General features: G+C 40.9%; 2 protein-coding genes across 2 annotated transcripts; both read left to right on the forward strand.

Annotated features, from left to right (window-relative positions):
- The first annotated feature begins 3291 nt into the window (after positions 1–3291).
- Positions 3292–9353, forward strand: fam111.2 (family with sequence similarity 111.2). The gene is made up of 5 exons (XM_086307517.1): positions 3292–3314; positions 5759–5828; positions 6371–6451; positions 7078–7140; positions 7356–9353. The coding sequence occupies exons 3-5, from the start codon at positions 6413–6415 to the stop codon at positions 8664–8666; spliced, it is 1413 nt and encodes a 470-aa protein (XP_086163643.1). The 5' UTR covers positions 3292–3314; positions 5759–5828; positions 6371–6412; the 3' UTR covers positions 8667–9353.
- A 3867-nt stretch (positions 9354–13220) lies between these two features.
- On the forward strand, positions 13221–15963 carry LOC147320847 (uncharacterized). Its single transcript, XM_086307518.1, has 4 exons — positions 13221–13353; positions 14267–14415; positions 15118–15282; positions 15360–15963. The coding sequence occupies exons 2-4, from the start codon at positions 14359–14361 to the stop codon at positions 15447–15449; spliced, it is 312 nt and encodes a 103-aa protein (XP_086163644.1). The 5' UTR covers positions 13221–13353; positions 14267–14358; the 3' UTR covers positions 15450–15963.
- Positions 15964–19032: the final 3069 nt, after the last annotated feature.

Here is a 19032-nt window from a genome sequence, read left to right on the forward strand (position 1 = left end):
TCTTTCCTGGATGCATTTTGAGGAAACAAGAAACCCAAGTCAATCTAAGTGCATGTATGTCAATTTATGTTATAGCTTATATTTCATTTTTACAAAAGAATCATATTATTTTTTCTGGTAGATTATTACAAATTAGCCTATCTACATAAACTATAGACTCAGATGCTAAATAACAATGTTTTTTTTAGCGATTTTAACACACACCATTTGCAGTTAATTTGGGAATTTAATTAACTTTAAGAACTTTGAGAACTTTGAGTACAGAGTTGGGTAGTTGAAAGAGTCCTTTACTTTTAGTCATGATTGTCATTTTCATATATAAAAATTCTTTATTTAACAGAGTCTCATCTGGTTACATTTACAAGCATGACCAATTGCTGGGACATAATTTGAAGCTGTTAGATGTGCCGTCACTTTGTTTTGGTTTCCTACCTTCACCAGGTACTTAATAAGTATAACAGCAACACAGCAATTGAAAAAAGGGGCCCTACAACCAAGTTCAGCATACCCAGGATAACTTTACATTTACATATAACTGAGGCCATTATGGTTCTCACTCATATTTCAAGTAGCATAGCCTGGGGACCCATACTGGATGTGTACTGTTGGGATTTATGTTTATCTGTAAGGCTCCGTATCAGTCCAAGGAAGGCTGATATGGATAACAAAAAGATCTTCTGGTCAAAATAACCACAATGTGTTAAATGATGGTTAAAGTGAAGAGGCAGAATCATTTAACACAAAGCCAGAGTGTTGAAGAACCTGAGACTGGACCAGTGGCTGCAGAGTCCATACCTATGTTTCCACTTCTACATCCCTTCTTATTTATGAACTCAACTCAACTAATGATAAAGAATGCAGAAACTACATTAAAGCGCCTCCAGGAGCTTTTTTATAGTTAAACAAAGGGAAACTGACCCATTGAGACAACTGTTGGAAGAAGAAGCAGCCCAAAGACTGGAGATGTGTCAAAAACAGGATCAACGAAATGAAAAAGAAATGGAAAAATTAACAGAAGAAATGCTGAAACATCAGGTGGCAGAGAAGAACACGGAGGCCGCCAACACAAAGGCAAGGCCTGGACAAATATTGCTAACACCCATGAATTTGAAGATAGAGATACAATAGCAGCAACAACAGCCATGCCCAGCAGCTCCAGCAACGTGGGGAACGCCTCCAAACCAGGGCATTGTGCATCATCAGCAAATATTATGGCGAGGAATCGGAACGAGAAGAAGCTCAAGGGGCCCACCAGCCTCCAACAAGTGGACAGCTGCTACAAAGAGGACACTGGAAGAGGAACTGCAAAGTGGGAAAAGAGACATACTGTTCTGTATGCGACAGCCTAAAGCACAACCACAGCGGGAGGAAGCAGTTGTAAGGAAGGAGATCCCTTCAAAACCACCAAACAAGCCCAAATCAAGTTGCAGCTCTTGCCCCTCCTGATTATTCTGAATTATTTTAGTTGAATGTTTCTGAAAAAGGTGGTGTTGTAAATGCTGTCCTTTTTCAGAAACTGCTATACACTAAAAGACAGAGGCAAGACAAAAGCAAAAAGCAAGGCAGTTAATGCAAATTCAGTACCACTCCATCAACAGAGAAGAAAGATGCATGTTGAATTTTTAAAAACTGTTTAATGAAGATGAATGCTTCTGGGAGAGACAACGACACATTTCGAACACTTCTAACTCTTTAACGTTCTTCTCTTTCCTTGTTATTCCAGACCACATCTGGATCCCCTTCAGTTCGCTTATCAGCCTCGTCTCGGAACAGAGGACGCCATCATCTACCTGCTCAATCGTGTCTACACCCATCTGGACCAGCCGGCGAGCACTGTGAGGGTCATGTTTTTTGACTTTTCCAGTGCTTTCAACACCATCAGGCCGACCCTCCTGGGTGATAAGTTAGCAGCGATGCAGGTGGATGCTTCTCTGGTGTCCTGGATTGTTGATTACCTGACAGGAAGACCACAATATGTACGTCTCCCACAGTGTGTGTCTGACAAGGTGATTAGCAACACAGGGGCACCACAGGGGACTGTCCTCTCCCCCTTCCTCTTCACCCTCTACACCACAGACTTCAGCCACTGCACAGAGACCTGCCATCTTCAGAAGTTTTCTGATGACTCTGCGGTGGTTGGATGCATCAGCAGGGATGATGAGACAGAGTACCGGGCTGTGGTCGACTCCTTTGTCACGTGGTGTGAGCAGAATCATCTGCAGCTCAACGTGGCAAAGACCAAGGAACTGATCGTGGACTTCAGGAAGACCAGGAAACACTTGACCCCTGTTTCAATCCAGGGGGTCAGTGTTGACATTGTGGAGGACTATAAATACCTTGGAGTACACATTGACAATAAACTGGACTGGGCTAAAAACACCACAGCACTTTACAGGAAGGGCCAGAGTCGTCTCTATTTTTTGAGGCGACTGAGGTCCTTCAACATCTGCCAGAAAATGCTGAGGATTTTCTATGAGTCTGTGGTGGCCAGTGCGATCCTCTATGCTGTTGCATGCTGGGGGAGCAGGCTGAGGGTCGCAGATGCCAACAGACTTAATAAACTGATCCGTAAGGCCAGCAATGTTGTGGGGATGGAGCTGGACTCCCTCAAGGTGGTGTCGGAGAGGCGGATGCTGTCCAAGATAAAGACAATGTTGGATAACACCTCCCACCCACTCCATGACATGTTGGTCAGTCACAGGAGCTCGTTCAGTGAGAGACTGAGATTACCGAAAAGCACCACTGAACGACACAGGAAATCATTCCTGCCTGTGGCCATCTCCCTGTACAACGCATCCACTTAACACACTGTTGCTGCTACAACTACACATGTTTCTTTTCCAAATATTTATTTATAAGTGACTTATGTATGTATGTATGTATATATATGTATATATTGTACTATTCTTAGTTAGCGTATTGTCTGTCTTGTCTTAATGTTGGTTTAAAATGGAGCACTGTAACAAAAAATAATTTCCCCCAGGGATCAATAAAGTATTCCGATTCTGATTCTGATTCTGATTAATTCAATCAATCAATCAATCAATCAATTAAGCCTTTTATTTGTCACATTCAGATTTTTGTCTCTTCACCTTAAAACCGATCTTTTTAGTAATATTATTACTGTGTTTCTATGTAAGGAGAATTTGCCTTTGAATCTCATCCTGCAGCTTTGTCTGGACTGTCTTACACACTCCGGTACACTAGATGGCGATCTGCTGGTGCAGCAAACAGGAAACACGCAAGCATTAGACAGAAAAGGCGCGAAACTTGTCTGCGTTTGCGGCTACAGGCACTTGGTTTTCACGCTTTAGGTAAGTGTTCAAAGAAACAAAACAAAAAACACCTTAAATGGCTCATTTTCGTCAATTTATATGGACTCCTAAAGTGCGTGAACATGCACACGCTAGCAAATGGGTATGGGAAGCCTTCTCGGCACTTTTCTAAACCGTCTGGTTAAGAAATGGCGGAAAAAAAACGCCATTTAATAAGTGGGAGGTCCTGCTACACAAGAGACAGGAGTGATTGAGAGGACGTTTAAAAGGGGCAACTTTCCTGAAAAAACTTTTATTTACAACCAGAATCATCTTTATTGCTTCACCTCCACGTATTGCTCGTGATAGACTACCCAATTTGACAAGTACTGCTCACCTTTATAGAATAGAATAGAATAGAATAGAATAGAATAGAATTCAACTTTATTGTCATTGCACAGGTACAGGGCAACGAAATGCAGTTTGCATCCATCCAGAAGTGCTTTAGTGATATAGATATATTACAATATATATTAGCAATAATATAGATATGTGAGTATATTACAGAAATGGGTCTATTATGGTATGTTATAATGTACACGGTATGAAGTATGTTGTGAATATTCTATAACTATAAGTATGTACAGGCTGTAGTGAGTACAAGCTATGTACAGGATATGAACAGGATATAAATATGAAAAACTATACAGAATATGAAATAAATAACTTTACAGAATCTGGGATATACAGCTATACAGAAATGGGAACTATGCAAGTTGTAAACAGTTGTAGGATTAAAGATTATCGAATGTACAGAATGATTATTTACACAGAGCTATACATTAGTGCAGTTAAGATAAGTGAGGGTGTAGATAGTTTCTACAGAGGCTATATAAAGTGCTAGTGGTTGTGAGTGGTGGTTCAGTCCATGTTATTATTGTGTTTGAGGGTACAGTTGTCCATTGTGGGTGTGTGTATGTTCAGTCCATGAGTTTAACGTGGGTCAGATGTCAGGAGGCAGAGTTCAGGAGTCTGACAGCTGTGGGGAAGAAGCTGTTCCGGTACCTGGTGGTCTTAGTCCGGAGGCTCCTGTGGCGCCTCCCAGAGGGCAGGAGGGTGAAGAGTCCATGTGATGGGTGACTGGGGTCTTTGATGATTTTCCCAGCCCTTTTCAGACACCGCTTCCTGTAGATGTCTTTTATGGCAGGAAGTGGTGCTCCGGCGATGCGCTGGGCAGTTTTCACGACCCTCTGCAACGCCTTCCGGTCCGAGGCAGAGCAGTTCCCGTACCAGACTGTTATACAGTTGGTCAGGATGCTCTCGATGGTGCAGCAATAGAAGTTCACCAGGATGTCTGAGGACAGGTGGTTCTTCCTCAGAGTCCTCAAGAAGAAGAGGCGCTGGTGAGCCTTCTTGACCAGCTTGGAGCAGTTGGTCGTCCAGGTGAGATCCTCGGAGATGTGGACTCCCAGGAACTTGAAGCTGCTCACACGCTCCACAGCCGTCCCCTTAATGTGGATGGGTGGATGTGGGTCAGCATTCCTCCTGTAGTCCACGATGAGCTCCTTGGTCTTCTCGGTGTTAAGCAGCAGGTTGTTTCTGTCGCACCACTCAGCCAGACGATCCACCTCCTCCCTGTAGGCGGCCTCATCGTTGTCACTGATGAGGCCAATCACCGTGGTGTCATCTGCAAACTTAATGATGGTGTTGGAACCATCAGCAGGTCTGCAGTCGTGGGTGAAGAGGGAGTAGAGGAAAGGGCTCATCACACAGCCTTGTGGTACACCGGTGTTCATTGTGATGGTAGATGAGCAGCGGTTATCCAGCCGGACATGTTGGGGGCGGTTGGTCAGGAAGTCCAGTAACCATTTGCAGATGAGGGAACTGATACCCAGGTCTGTCAGTTTCCTGATGAGTTGTGAGGGGTGGATTGTATTGAATGCTGAACTGAAGTCTATAAACAGCATTCTGGCGTAGGTGTTGTTGTTGTCCAGGTGTGAGAGGACAGAGTGCATTGCGATGGAGACTGCATCCTCTGTGCTCCTGTTCCGGCGGTATGCGAATTGGTGGGGGTCCAGGGTGGGGGGGAGACATGATTTGAAGTGTGCTAGGACCAGTCGCTCTAAGCACTTAGTGATGATGGGGGTGAGTGCTACTGCTTTTCACAGCAAATTGCTGTCAACATTACAGCCAGATGTCGTACTGCTGTTGGTGTCACCCGAAATCGTGCAATATATCCTGCAGAGTGTGCATGACTATGTTCCTGCATGTTTTCGTTCATCCTCTAAAACAAAAGTTTTTTTGTTGTTTTTTTTCCAGAATTGAATACTTATTGCAATACAAACACAGCATCCAATATCTAATATGCATGCCTTAGACATGAAAGTTTGAAGAAACATGCACCCGTCTCGTATTATCTGACAGATTTCACTAGTTTGACTGTAAGTGCCCTCAGCGGGGCTGTGACCTTGGCCTGAGTGTGTTTTTGCTCTTTTCTGGTTTAGGTACCGCCCTTGCTGCCAGTTGGACAGAGGAGACCCAGACAGGGCGCTCATCCTCCTTATAGTGTGTTTGGTGTGTGATTTATTACAAAAACAAAGAGCAGTAGTAATATAACTTATTACTAATAATATTTATTTTCTTAGGTGTCGCTTTAGCTCCACCATCTCTTTTTGTTTTGAAATGGACAATTTTCCCTGCTTGCCACCTTTTTTCCACTAAGACTTTTCTTAATTTAAATCTCCTGGACTTCCTGGAGTATATAACACTGGCAGATACTTGTTTCTGCATTGTCTCTGTTTATCTTGGCTTGTTTTTTTAGTAGCCCACAGTTGTATTAATTATTTTTAACTTTAATTACCTTTTTTGTTTTTAGGGTTGCATTTTAAGGAATTTTGTTTTGGATTATCTTCAGATGTTGTCACATTTAAGAATTATGTGTGATGTAATGCAGCCCAATTTTTAAAACTTCTGTAATCTACAATTGGCATATGTTATCTGCTTTTGTGTTTCTATGCACTTCCTTTGGCATTGAAGTTGATCTTAATAAATCACATTGACATTAATGCACACAGTGAAATGTGTTGTGTAATTGATTAAAAATCACTTTTCTTCAGGTAAGAAACTGCAGTACCTGTTTGTCACATTCAACAGGAAGAATGACGAGCAGAAATAACACTCCAAGAGACAATTTTAAGGTGCTGATTTTCTCATGTAATGAAGTTTATGAAGCAGTTAAAGTTGTTATGAATGAATTTATGTACAGGGATGTTTTGATTTGTAAGGTTATGGCGTACATACAATACACTGCTCAAACTTGATAATCAACAGTGTAATACAAAATGTGTTAAACTTAACCAGACAGGGAGCATAAGTCACTGAATCAGTTTAATTTGCTTTAGTGCAATAAGGGACACTGGAATGGCAACAAGACCACCCCCAGAAAAACTGTTTTACAGGTGTTGAGTACATACCATTGCTTATATAGATTCTCCATCCTGGAGGAGCTTGACTGCCTGTGTGTCCTAAATGTCACTACAGGTATTGTCTCATGGTGCAAGCAGTAACAAGGACCATAGCAAAAATCAGAACTAGATAAAGGTTAGTCTTGAGCAATGGTCTGTGGAAAGTATTCCATTTTTGACAGTTGTCTCGTTGCCTCTCCAGTGCTCTAGTCACTGCACACAAAAACAGGTGAAATGGACTCTCAATGCTTTGTAATTATATCAGTTTACCAATAGTACCTAACTCTTATAATGGACATTATTTTCTTTTAAAAACTGTATACTACATCTGCGTTAATGTTCCTCTCTGTTACTTCAAGGAATCAACACACTCCCAGGATAAGGAAAATATTCCACCTCCTCATCTAAATACTGCTGCAAAGGTAAAGGTTTATTCATTATTTCTTTTCTGTGTTGGCAATAAAAAGAAATGGATAAAATACCCACATATTTTCAGGCAGTTTAATTGAGTTATAGGTGTACCTGTTTTTTGTTAGCTAGGAATGTTTTAATAGTGCAAAGTGACTTAAGAACATGTTAGTAATTGAATAGAATAAGATTCCCCTGTAAGAGAGACCTGATTGTTTGTTCTTCCTAGGACGAAGAGCCTCATCTGACCCATTCTTTTGAGTGGAGTTACAGGAAGAACATCTATACCCATACCTGCAATCAAGCGCAAACTATTGAGGACTGCCTGAAGAAAAGTCCAAAATTCAAAGCAGCTGCAGAAAAGCAGGATGGCAAAGAGCTTGTTATTGTAAGAAGTGGGAAAGCAATCGCTTCACACTTTCCATGCAGAGTAATTAAAAATGAACGTCTGACTCTGAAGTTTGTGAAAGCTGTGGAGAAGCCAAAGAAACCAGTTAGCGTCTCTGGTTATCCCTGCAAAAAGAGACAATCTAACAAGCTTGTGATATTTCATGTCATAGCACGAGGAGGTAAAAATGTTGTCAGAATCCTGAAAAATCCTGATCTAAGAAAAGACATGCAGGAAATTACTGTTTACGCATACGAAGGGGAAAAAGTGAAGCAAGCTCTACGAAGAGATGGTCGTTTTCTCAATACCATGTTCAAAAAGAATTGCGTGCTCTTTAACATGCGCACTGAAGTGAACACAGAGATGTGCAATCTGGTTGACGACCTTGATAATGAAACTTTTAAGATCAAATTGCTCGACAAGTCTGATCCACCAGAAAGTCAGCCTGGCAGTCTTGATGACGCTTACGTGCTGCAGAGTGAATCTCTGGCAGGTCGTTCTGGTGGGTATGAGGAGCTTTCACAGCAGACTAACACAGTCAAATCAGAGACCGACAATGTAGCAGAAAAGAAACCAAATCTGTGTGGAAATATTTATTTAAAACAGATGCAAAATTGTTTGTCTTCAGAATTTAAAGACTCAGTCAAAAGCAGCAAAAAACAAGCTCATGACCTTAATTTCGCCCAGAATCTTTTGCGTCTGGAGTTTGGGAGCAATGCTCAGTCGTGCCGAGAAGTAAAAACAATGAGGAAACTCATGGAACTCAGTCATTCTGTTTGTCAAGTAAGAATAAATGGGAAACCACAAGGAAGCGGTTTCCTCGTGTTCAGCAGATTTGTCCTCACAAATGCCCATGTTATTAAAGATTTCTGTAATGATAACGGCCGGCTTCATGAGCGGGTCACTGTCACTTTCTCTTATGAAAGTCTGGAGCAGAACGATGGCCTGATAGATGTGGAAGAGGTTTCTGGTTATGATTACTCACCTGATGTGTCAGGGACTGACTGGGCTTTGTTAAAGCTCAGTGATGTCCAGATATTGCCTGGTGGTCTCCTAACACACTGTGGATTCATTCGTCACAGTGGTGGAATTAGCATTGTTGGACATCCAGATGGTGGAACGAAAAAGATCGAATCTTGTTTGGTTGTTTGATCTGTGAACCGGAATCGGGTTGTGGAAAGGCATTACAGTAACAATAATGAGCCTGTCCAGTTCGTTACTCGCAGGTTCTTTGAAAAAGTGGCAGTTGATCTTAAACAGCGCAAACACCTTCTGACTTATGAGTCTTGTTTGTATTTTGGGTCGTCTGGCTCTCCTGTCTTTAATGAGGACGGCGATGTTGTTGCAATGCATTCAGGAGGGTATGCCTACCCTGGTGTGATGGGTCAAAACCAGAGTGTCATAGAGTTTGGGTATCCCTTTTCTGACATCATTGAGCACATCATTATTCAAATGGTGGAGAGAGAAAAGTTTGATGTGTTGAAAGAATACCTCAGTTGCAAATGCACTCAACAGCAAGACTTTTTGGTTGGTGTGAAAAAGCTTGTTGAGAGCAGAAATCTCACAAGGTTTAAAAATGTAGTGAACAGTTCAGTGGCTGTAGATGACGAGAGTTTGAAGGCTTTCTTTGAATTCTTCTCTCGGAGAGAGCAGCCAGAGCCCATGGATATTAACTGAGTGCACAGAAGGTTAACTGGAGACAGAAGATAAAGTGAGAACAGTTCGAGCAGTAAAAGCAGTCGTTATTTTTAATAAGTCAGGACACTTGTTCAAAAAAACTAATACTTTTTTTTCAATTTACTCTTTCACATAAGGTTTTGTTAAACAACTGATGCATCATGTACTATAAATAATATTATTATTAATAATAATGCATGTATGCTGGTTCTGTGCTTTTGAAATGCAAGTAATAACGACTTTACAATGTTGTGTCTGGTTAAATTTGAAGAAACTAAGAGAATGTGCTCCGATTTTTAAAGAGCTCAAATAATATGGATGTGATAAATATCATGTTGAGGTTTCTCATTTTGATGTGACATTTACACAGTACAGTCTCAAATAAGTCTGGTTTACATTTATACCCTTTGTACTGTTTTATATCTGTATTTTTTTCTCTGTTTTGTGCATGCTTTATTTCAAATTTAGAATCAACTGTGGCTGAATATATATGGAGTGTTGATCAAAGGCTTCAAAATATCATACCGTATCAATATTTTCAATATGACCAGTTTATATCAAATAAATATGGTTTGCTGTTTAGTTGCTTTTTATGTTGTTGTTTTTTAATCATATGAGAGCCTGAATCAGGGTCACTTTCAGATTTATTTTCAGTAAATATCTGCCCCACACACAATGAACAGAATACTGACCAGATCTAAAGATGCAGGTTTATTTTGCTGTGTAGGGTTTGATTATTTTTTTTTTTTTAACTAATTGTAGAGTTTCCCTGCCAGACCCTAGCCTTGGTTGTCAAAAAGGTGTCTCCATGACTGTGAGAAAATTTGCTACAACTGCAAAGTAAATAGAATTGTGCACACATAAATTTCTGTCTCAGTGTGGCTATAAATTGGTGATCCCTTAAGAAAGGCTTTGTTCAATAAAGCTCAGAAAGCAGTTTGGTTTCAACACTCAATTTATTTTTGATTTACAATATACATGAGTTAGGAAATCAACATGTAAAAGCTTTTCTTCTAAAGCATATGCAATTTAATTTGCTTTATGATGCTAGATAAAGGATAGCTAAAATCGATAAGACTAAGAGGCTGACCCTTAGCATCACAGTAAAAGTATCCTCCTGAATGCATTGCAACAAGACTACCTTCCTCATTAAACACAGGAGAACCAGAAGAGCCCTGATAAAAATTAGAGTTGTATGTCAGTCTGCCATTGAGTCCTGGAATTTCTTTTACCACACGATTAACGTAATCATCATCGGAACCTGGATTTTTCCTCCAATTCTCCTCCACAACCTGTCTGCGGTTCTCAGGACCAACAACTGAACAAAAATCTACTTGTTTTACTTCCGCATTAGGATGTCCAATAATGAAGATGTTAGAATATTCAGTGTCAGAAACTGACTTAACGTGTGGTAAAAGACCATTGGGCAATGGCATATTGTCATTGATCTCTAACAAAACCCAGTCACTCTTATTACCGAAATTGCTGCAAAAGTCATAGCAATGAACACCTACTACATTTATAAGATCACACTCAGACTCTTGACTTTCATGTGAAAAAGTAACAGCGACATCATTTGTAAGCTGTCTAGTTTTAAAATCATAGTAAGGTTCAATAACATGAAAGTTTGTAAGGATAAAATTTTTAAACAGAAGAAAACCACTTCCAAATTTGTCCCTTGTTCTTACTTGACAAACAGATTTACTGAGCTCCAACAATTTATTGTTATGTATGCCATATTCCCATACATGAGGAGATATGAGCAATTTACAATTTAAAAAACTGCCCAAAATATGTAAAGGGTGTTTAATGTCAGTATTTAAAAAGACTTGAATATTTGTTACAAGTACAAGATTTTTCTCAAAACCATTTGACACAATATAATGAATCTGCAGTATGTAATCGGAACAAATAAATCATTAATTTCCAATTACTAACACTACCAGTGTACACAGTGTACTGTGTTTGTTAATCTCAAAAGAACATTCAATATGATTACTTTTACTGCACAAAAATCAGTGCAACTATTCTCAATAGATAAAAAAAAACAAATATATAAGAAAAGATCAAAGTAATCGTTCATTTCTAATTACATTCACTGAATTTCAAAAGGTTAAAACAATAAGATAAAGAATGCAGAACCTCCATTTTGTAGCCAAACTATTTGTAAGATGGTGTTATAAACACGGATGGTTATTCTAAAACATTTTGCCATTGTTGATGGTTTGTGTACATTTACACAAAAATCAGTGCAAAAATCGGCCAACGCGGATGCAGCCTGTGACTCTCTCCACTCTGTGGTCAGCAGACTGCAAACACAATCACCGAGAGCCCTTCTCATAATATCAGGGGACTTCAATCATGCCTCACTGGACTCCACACTGCCCACCTTCACCCAGTATGTGACCTGCCCAACCAGAGTCAATAAAACACTGGACTTACTGTATGCCAATGCAGAAGAGGCATACAGTTCATCACCTCTCCCTCCCCTGGGCAGATCTGATCACAACCTGGTGCACCTTGTCCCTGTGTATGAGCCCTTAGTGCGCAGGGAGCCACCAGCCACCCGCACAGTACAGAGATGGTCAGAGGAGAGCGAGGAGGCTCTTAAGGATTGTTTTGAGTCGACTGTGTGGGAGGTGATTTGTGATGACCACGGAGAGGACATCGACAGCCTTACTACATGCATTACTGACTATATAAACTTCTGTGTGGATAACACTGTACCTACCAGGACTGTACGGTGTTTCTCCAACAACAAACCTTGGATTACCCCAGAAATTAAAACCGTCCTCAAGCAGAAGAGGAGGGCCTTCAAATCCAAAGACAAAGAGGAGTTGAAAAGGGTGCAGAGAGAGCTGAGGGGACTGATAAGGAATGGGAAGGAGAGCTACAGGCAGAAGATGGAGAACCAGCTTCAACAAAACAACGTTGGTGAAGTCTGGAGAGGCCTCAGAACCATCTCAGGCCACAAACAGCAGAACTCTCTGCCTGGGAGGGATGTGAGATGGGCAAATGAACTGAATCATTTCTTCAACAGATTTGATTCAGCCATGAGGCAGTCTGCAACATCGGCTGCAGACTCACCCACCCCCACTGCTGCTGTTCCACCTCAGACACTTCACACCTCCTCTATTCACCCTGCTCACTCCCCCCCCACCCCCAACAACAGCATCCAATACACACTCAACACAAGGCTCCAGCCTGTCTCTCTCAACCACCCAGGTTAGGAGGGAACTGAGGAGGATTAATGGCAAGAAGGCAGCGGGCCCACACTCAGAAAAATTATGGTTCTTAAATGGTTCTTCAGATGTCTTCATGGTTCTTTAAAGAACCATCATACGTCAAAGAACCTTTTTATTTTGTGGATGGTTCTTCAGCTATTACAAATGGTTCTTTAAAGAACAAAAGGTTCTTCATCCTTAGCAATCTAAGTTTGATGGTGTAAATAGCATAAATATTTATTCACTATAATGAGGCTGTGAATTATACTGTGTGTTTTCTTTGTGTGCATGTGTGTGCAAAGGGGGAGGGCGGGATACCTGGCAATTACCCTTTAAGAGAAGATGGTAGGAAACTGAATATTCAAATAAAAGTTAGAAATATTTGCAAACAGTAGACACAATACACACATTCAAGTACTGTACTTTAGTTTTAAATTTTAATAAAGCATTACTATTTTCTACTCCAAGGCATTACTTTTGAGATTATTATATATTTTTGAAAATATAGTATAATGATAATACTAGTTATTGTAAACTTTACAAACCACCCAGCAGTATGTAAAGTCAAATTATAAAATACAAGTAAATAACAATTGCAGAACAGAATGTCAGTGTAATGAACACACACTTCGTTTTGACAAAGCACAGCTTAGGTAAATGATCTGAGTAGTTGTTCATCACTGAGCAATTTGTTGATATGTGTTTCGAGCCAAATAAATGACAGAGAGAGAGAGTGACGTCAGAACACGTCATACTATAACCTCCCGGGAGCGGACGGAGGGGGTCAGTCGTTGGGATGCGCATGCGCAGACAGAGTGTGCGAGCGGCGGGCCTTGACCTTTCGGGAAAAAAACTCACGGACGGTGACAGCGAGGCGGATAACAGTCTTCAGTACCTGCTGGACTTTGAAGCTGTGGATTCTGGGACTGTTAGAAAAGGTAAAACATTTCCATTAAAACCTTATTACTGTTTTGTTTTTGTTACTCGTCATTGTAGCTTGCTGTTAATGTTGTGCTAACAGTAGCGATTAGCTAGATACGTTAGCCGTTGAGGTCAGCGCAATTTAGTATCCAACTGTTTTCCTAACAAAACCACTGTTATAATTAAGTGAAGCTGCTCCCAGCTAATTTGAACCTTTGGCTTCTAAAATATGTGGTTCAATTGCGTGCTGCGTACATAACCTAATGTCAGCTAGACCGAAATTAAAATTTAATATATTGTTAAAGTCACTAAAATGGCGCCTGAAGCCTGTTGTGACGTGAGCTCTGTGTCTGCTCTAGAAACTCTGAAATTCTGTAGATCTGAGCCGTACACTAAATACTCACATGAACCTGTACTTTGAATTCTGTATGAGCTGTATAAAATACAGCTATGCATAAGTGTTTTGAATGAATAATTAGATTAGATGACTCTTTATTGTCTAATCGAATTATATACAAATGAATAGAAATGTGACATGAGAAGGTGTGTCTTTGACTGTTCCTGCATAACTTAGTTTCGGACTAGTTGACAAGTTATGCTCCGGTCATTTGATGTTTCCAAGATAGATGTTCTTTTGTAATATAGTTAATTTTTTTGTATATCTCATTTATCCACCATCATACATTAAGCTAAGAAGAGGTCGTTATACTAACAAGAGGTATCAACGCTGGGCCAAAGTTCAGCACATGGTTAAAGTTTGTAATCCAGCCAGGGTGTAAATATCACTCAGCAGCCAGAGCTGAAGCAGGTAGCATCAACACATAAATCCACTCTACCCGGCTTAAATCACAAGAGCACCTCTGACCAAAAAGCTGTAGATTTTTCTTGTTTGCACAAATTAATCCAGATTCACATTAATTGTGTTCACAGCTCCAACAAACTGGGGAAGAGGAGGGGGAGAAACACAATTAGGTTGAATTACAATTGGATGGAAGGCGAGGACAAGGAGAAGGAAGCTTAGGATGAGGAGGAAGAGAAGCAGCAGGAGCATCTGTAGGGATCCCTATGATGTCATTGAGGTTTGTTTCATTAATATGGTCCTCTCACAAAGAAAGATGACTTGTTTTAGTTCACGTACTTCCTGTATTAAATAGTGATGTGCAAAATGTTGTGAAAAACCATAGAGCAGGCACGTATAGTGCATCTGCAGGTAAATGAACATCAAATCTCTAAGACAGACTGAAATCTGTATATTTATCACCCTTATGATAAAACCCACGTCAGCCATTGGTTTATGGACTTTGTATTTTTTTAGCCTCAGCATCTGCTTTATTGCTGTTGCTATGTTGGGACCATATTAGGATGAGGGATCAGAATCTGGAGTCATGCACACTATTGTTTCATTTAGTGTGTATCCATAAGATTCGTACAGCAGATCCAAGTTGTGCCTTGAAAACAGGAAAGTCGTCTGCATAGAGGAGAACTGTAATAGCAGGCTTGTACAAAGTGAGGCTTTGTGCACTCGTTTTACTTCTGTCACCCTGTTTTGATGCAGAATTCATTTGAAATCAGGCAAGAACTGGACTTATTTTTTATAATGTGTTCTTGTGAATTGATTGTGTATCGCATATGTTTGATTTGACTTTCTGCAAGACAACAGTCGTCCACTGGCCAAAAAAGTTTTCCAAATACCTCCACGTGATCTAGCCTGGATTTAGAAAAGAATAGCAAAAAAAATCTGCACCTCCTGCTTCAGATGCAATTTGTGTTTCTGTGTTCAGAGGCAGCGGCGAGAGGGGAGACCTCGGCTCATCCAGCTGGAGAGCCTGACCAGGAGGAGTGGAACATTAACTCAGCTCTTCCAGGGCACCCTGCAGACTCGGCTGTTGGCATCGGCGAGGGATGACGTGAACGCCAAACTGGAGTCCATCACAGGTCAACTGCAGGTATGCGAGTCAGACCTTCTGAGGAGGGTTTCACTTTTCTCTCTTCTTTATAATTGACTCTTTTCTCTCTCTTTCAGCTCCTTGTCTCAGAGTGGGAGGGATTTGAAGCACAAAGGGAGGAGCTTGTCGTTTGGTTGGCTGATATGGATGTCCGCCTGAGAGGTTGACCAGCTGACAGGAAACACCAGTGAAAAACTGAAACAACTGCAGGTGTGGGCTTGTTTTGATATGACATATGTTTGATATGAAACATACGTCAGAGACATTGTCCTAAACTGGACTAACAAAGGACCATGAGTACAACATGAAACGTACATTACATGGTGTAATGCTAAAGTTCATTGATCATTTTAATCATAAACTTGTTGAAATATTTTTACTGAACATGCAAACATCTGCTGATGAAAATGTGTTGATTTATTGGTCTGTTATGAAGCTATTGCTATTTCTAATGTGTTTTATCACTTTCTGATGTTTTATTAATTAAACAATACATGTATTATTTGTTGTGTTATCTGTAGCTATAGTATTTATATATATTTATTTATAGTATAGCAAATATATTTAATTATTACTGTTTAAAACACTAATATGTGACATGTATTAGTATTGATGTTGTGCTGAGGGTTAAAATGCCTTTTTGTCTTTTGGTATACTACAAAATGACAATAAACCATTAATATATGTCTATGCTGTGCTCATATTTATTTTACCCTACTCAAATTCAATTTATGATGCATTTTATTTTGAAAGATTTAAAATGGTTTTTTAAAGAACCACTCAAAAAAGGTTCTTTAAAATGGTTCTTTTAAAGAACCATTTGAAGGACCTTTTTAAAAATGGTTCTTTAAAGAACCATTTTTAAAAAGGTTCTTTGAAAAACCATTAAAGGTGCCCCAAAGAACCATTTCTTGATGGTTCTTTGGGGCACCTTTAAAGGTTCTTCAATGAACCACTGAAAGAAATGGTTCTTCAAAGAACCATTGTTTGAAAGGTTCTTTGTGGCACCAAAAAAGGTTCTTCTATGGCATCAGTCTAAAGAACCACTTTTAATTCCAGTTGGCACCTTTATTTTTCTGAGTGCAGATGGCATCAGCTCGAGGGTCGTCAGGTCCTGCGCGGACCAACTGTGTGGGGTGATGGAGCACCTCTTCAACCTGAGCCTGAGGTTGGGAAGAGTCCCACAGCTCTGGAAAACCTCCTGTGTTGTACCAGTGCCAAAGACTTCACGCCCCAAGGACCTCAACAGCTACAGGCCGGTGGCTCTGACATCCCACCTGATGAAGACCCTGGAGCGGTTGGTCCTGGCTCAGCTTCGGCACCTAATAAGCTCATCACTGGACCCACTTCAGTTTGCCTACCAGCCTGGCATTGGAGCAGATGATGTCGTCATTCACCTCCTACATCGTTCCCTCGCTCACCTGGAGACCGCTGGAAGCACTGTGAGAATCATGTTCTTTGATTTCTCCAGTGCCTTCAACACTATTCTTCCCTCGGTTCTAAAGGACAAGCTGGTGAACTCTGGAGTGGACCATCACCTCACTACCTGGATCCTGGACTACCTCACCGACCGACCACAGTATGTGAGGACTCAGGGCTGTGTGTCGGACAGGGTCGTCTGCAGTACGGGGGCCCCACAGGGAACGGTTCTGGCTCCGTTCCTCTTCACCATCTACACTGCAGACTTCTCCCACAATTCCACCCAGTGCTTCCTGCAGAAGTTCTCTGATGACTCTGCAATAGTCGGCCTCATCACTGATGGGGACGACAAGGAGTACAGAGGTCTGACCCAAGACTTTGTGGACTGGTGCCAGCTGAACTACCTCCAGATCAACGCCAGTAAAACCAAGGAACTGGTGGTAGACTTCCGCAGGCACAAGCATTCTCCACTGCAACCACTGAACATCCAAGGTATGGACATTGAGGCTGTGGACAGCTACAGGTACCTTGGTGTTCATCTGAACAATAGACTGGACTGGACTCATAACTCAGACGCCCTCTACAGGAAAGGGCAGAGCAGGCTGTACCTGCTGCAGAGACTCAGGTCGTTTGGGGTGGAGGGCCCACTCCTGAAGACCTTCTATGACTCTGTTGTGGCTTCTGCTATCTTTTATGGTGTGGTCTGCTGGGGCGGCAGCATCTCTGCTGGGGACAGGAAGAGACTGAACAGGGTGATCCGAAGGGCCAGCTCTGTTCTAGGATGCCCTCTGGACCCAGTGGAGGTGGTGAGTGACAGGAGAACGGCGGCTAAGCTGTCATCCCTGATGGACAACATCTCCCACCCCATGCAGCAGACTGTGACAGCACTGAGCAGCTCCTTCAGTGGGAGACTGCGGCACCCACGGTGTGGGATGGAGAGATTTCGCAGGTCTTTCCTCCCCACTGCTGTCAGACTCCATAATAAAGACTTTAACTGATCAAGCACACACATCCATACATATGCAATAATACTAAGTGCAATAATCCTTTCTGTCATCGTTGTATTTTTACTCAGTTGTATATAGTATTTGTATTCTATTTTTATCTTATTGTATATTTATTTTATTTTATTCTACTGTATATAGTATTTTATTCTATTCTGTACAGTTGTGTACTGTATTTATTCTTATTGTATTCTAATTTTTGCCTCATAACTTTTGCACTCTCCACTTCCTGCTGTGACAAAACAAATTTCCCACGTGTGGGACTAATAAAGGTTATCTTATCTTATCTTATCTTATCTTATCTTATTTCTCCTTCTTTTGTTTTTTCTCAGGAACAAAAGTTACACCTGCCTACGCATACCCGAAACTAATCAACTCCCGAGTACGTTTCAAGAGTTATTTTGGAGATAATTCGGCAATAAAATGTTTCATATACTACACTGTTTCAAACACTACATTTAGAGGCCTTGTTTCTATAATCAGTAATCACTTTTTTGTGACAGTACAAATTGAAATGAATTTGATTGATTGAATAATATTCGTGGTGGTAAATAGCCTTCGGATGTAACCGATCAATTTTCAAATCTGTGTTCTATGATGACAGCTGGGATAGGCTCCAGCGCCCCCCGCGACCCTGAAAAGGATAAGCGGAAGCGAATGGATGGATGGATGGTGTTCTATGATCTACATTTTAGCAGTCTAAAGGAGAGTAACAGTTGGTAACCTGTTACATCCAAACCCCTTGACTCCGCAACCAGCCGCAACACACGCTGTCTGGGTATATGACCCGTGATCTCACGCAGTCTGGGCTGATGTAACTTAAAATTTGGGCTTTCTGCGGCCTAACGTATCGCAAATAAAAGTTTTCTTTCATCAAATAATCAATATCACGTCTACATTTTTTATGTAATTTAAAATAACAAGCGAAATTGTGGCGCTTAGAGGCATTTTTTGTCTGGTTTAAACTAAACATACGTTAAACTAAACATACGTGTTAATCATTTAATCGTAGTTCAGTTTCATTTCAGTTTCATTTAATCCATAAATTAGTTAGTTAACTAAAGTTGGACCTATAGCCGCCACAACCTCTTAAAAATGCGCAGGTGTTCCTATCATCGTAGCATATTAACGTCATTGTTCTTCACCTTAAGGTAAGTCCCATCTGTCTTTAACTTAGAATGTACTGGAACATTCGAGTTTACCGGAAGCTTCAGCTTCTATGAAACTTCTATTAACTTCACGAAGGACGAAGGACGAAGGAGAAAGGATAGTGGAGCGCTTTAGTTGCAAACAGAGAGTAACGTCAAGGTAAGTCGGACCTATAGTT

Source organism: Aulonocara sp. 'chitande type north' Nkhata Bay, linkage group LG10 (genome assembly GCF_057382095.1).
Source record: "Aulonocara sp. 'chitande type north' Nkhata Bay isolate Kocher_YH1m ecotype deep benthic linkage group LG10, A_spYH_male_GT1.1, whole genome shotgun sequence".
Classification (NCBI taxonomy): Eukaryota; Metazoa; Chordata; class Actinopteri; order Cichliformes; family Cichlidae; genus Aulonocara; species Aulonocara sp. 'chitande type north' Nkhata Bay.

Excerpts from the sequence above, each read along its gene's own strand:
- fam111.2 (XM_086307517.1), top strand. The coding sequence starts at position 6,413 with ATGACGAGCAGAAATAACACTCCAAGAGACAATTTTAAG. Across the intron at positions 6,452-7,077 it reads CTCCAAGAGACAATTTTAAG|GAATCAACACACTCCCAGGA; the intron begins GTGCTGATTTTC and ends TGTTACTTCAAG. Across the intron at positions 7,141-7,355 it reads ATCTAAATACTGCTGCAAAG|GACGAAGAGCCTCATCTGAC; the intron begins GTAAAGGTTTAT and ends TGTTCTTCCTAG.
- LOC147320847 (XM_086307518.1), top strand. The coding sequence starts at position 14,359 with ATGAGGAGGAAGAGAAGCAGCAGGAGCATCTGTAGGGATCCCTATGAT. Across the intron at positions 14,416-15,117 it reads ATCCCTATGATGTCATTGAG|AGGCAGCGGCGAGAGGGGAG; the intron begins GTTTGTTTCATT and ends TTCTGTGTTCAG. Across the intron at positions 15,283-15,359 it reads CCATCACAGGTCAACTGCAG|CTCCTTGTCTCAGAGTGGGA; the intron begins GTATGCGAGTCA and ends TCTCTCTTTCAG.